The sequence below is a fragment of the Eimeria mitis genome, genomic scaffold (assembly GCF_000499745.2).
Source record: "Eimeria mitis Houghton genomic scaffold, Emh_scaff4623, whole genome shotgun sequence".
Lineage (NCBI taxonomy): Eukaryota > Apicomplexa > Conoidasida > Eucoccidiorida > Eimeriidae > Eimeria > Eimeria mitis.
The window spans coordinates 1-1,204 of record NW_013572931.1 but is presented as its reverse complement, the minus strand read 5'-3'; the positions used below and the strand labels follow the sequence as shown (position 1 = coordinate 1,204).

Below are 1,204 nucleotides of genomic sequence, written 5' to 3'. Positions count from 1 at the left end.
TGCTGGCTGAGCCTGGAGCTGCCAGTTGTGGATTGGTGGGGCGAGACGGTGGAGCGACGCCCTCAGAAAGACCATCCCTTTCCATTGGGATTCTTGGGGGTGATGCGGTTCTGCGGGGCTGGGAAGATTCTTGCTGGCCCGTGGCCGCTGCAACCCCAAATCAATATTCGACACGACAGCAGGCTGAAGGACCTGAAGGATGGAGTGTATGAGGTTTGCTACTGCTCGCCGGTGCAAGTAGGGGACTCGGCTGTCTCCTGTGTTGAGGGAGATGAATTCAGGTTCCTGCGCGCGCTGCTGCAACTCAGCAGCGGTGACGCACGTACCCGCCGCGTATCTCTCTCCAAAAAGGCACGACTCCCGGTGACCGATATCGTGGGCCCCCCGTATATGCCCCTCAAGCCGCTACCAGGGGCAGCAGCAGCACCAACAGCACCAGGAGCAGCAAGTTCTTTGGGTGTGTGGCTGGAGGCGCTACCGAGCGAGATTGGAACTGAGTTTGTTTTCTGCAAGGTTGGGGCAGACAGACGCATTGACGGCTCTTGCCGTTTCATCCTCCACAGCTCCGGGGCCACAGAGAAAACTGTCGCATTGTCTATTGTCGCCGTTGGAGAAGAGACAGGAGATAGCGCAACACTGTGCACGCAGCCAGGGGTGACGCTGGCGGTGGAGGTGAAGGGGGAGGCGGAGGTAGAGGTGCCTTCGTTCCTCCCTACAAACTTTAAACACGCTATCTGCGGGAATGGATCCCTTCTAGGGACGCTCATAGCATCAGGTAGGCCTTTTGCCTCCCCTGTCGCCGCCCCACAGATCCTGCAGCGGCCCAGGGCCTCAATTGAAAGTGCGTGGTTCGTGTCCCTGGATATATCTCACCTCGACGTGCGTTTATGCCTGCACTTTCTGCTTCTGCTGTTGTTGCTGCCTTCAGCAAAGGTTACACATGGGCGGCTCGCGGCAGCTTCTGGTGAGTGGACGACACTGTGCTTATTCCTTAGCCTCGCCCGTCGGAGGTACCGGCTGACGGGCTAACAGAGCGGAAGACAGAGCAGGATGTTCTCAACCGAACAACACTTACACGTGAAAAGGCTGTTTTGTGCATCTGCCTACTCCCTCTTCGTTCACTCTTTTATTTACATGCTGCTTGTGTGCTTCGTGTGCACTGCAGAAGGCGCCAGCTTCGCCCAAACAAGTGAGTTAGGGGTCC

At 57.4% G+C, this 1,204-nt stretch overlaps 1 protein-coding gene across 1 annotated transcript in view; it reads left to right on the top strand.

Moving 5' to 3' along the window:
* Window positions 1-1,029, top strand: part of EMH_0076650 (cysteine repeat modular protein, putative) — a gene marked incomplete at both ends in the record, with an annotated part of 4,402 nt that extends 3,373 nt beyond the window's left edge. The window contains 2 exons of the mRNA XM_013499747.1: window positions 67-775; window positions 929-1,029. Of these exons, the coding sequence (XP_013355201.1) occupies window positions 67-775; window positions 929-1,029 (810 nt within the window). The remainder of the gene's footprint in view (window positions 1-66; window positions 776-928) is intronic.
* Window positions 1,030-1,204: the final 175 nt, after the last annotated feature.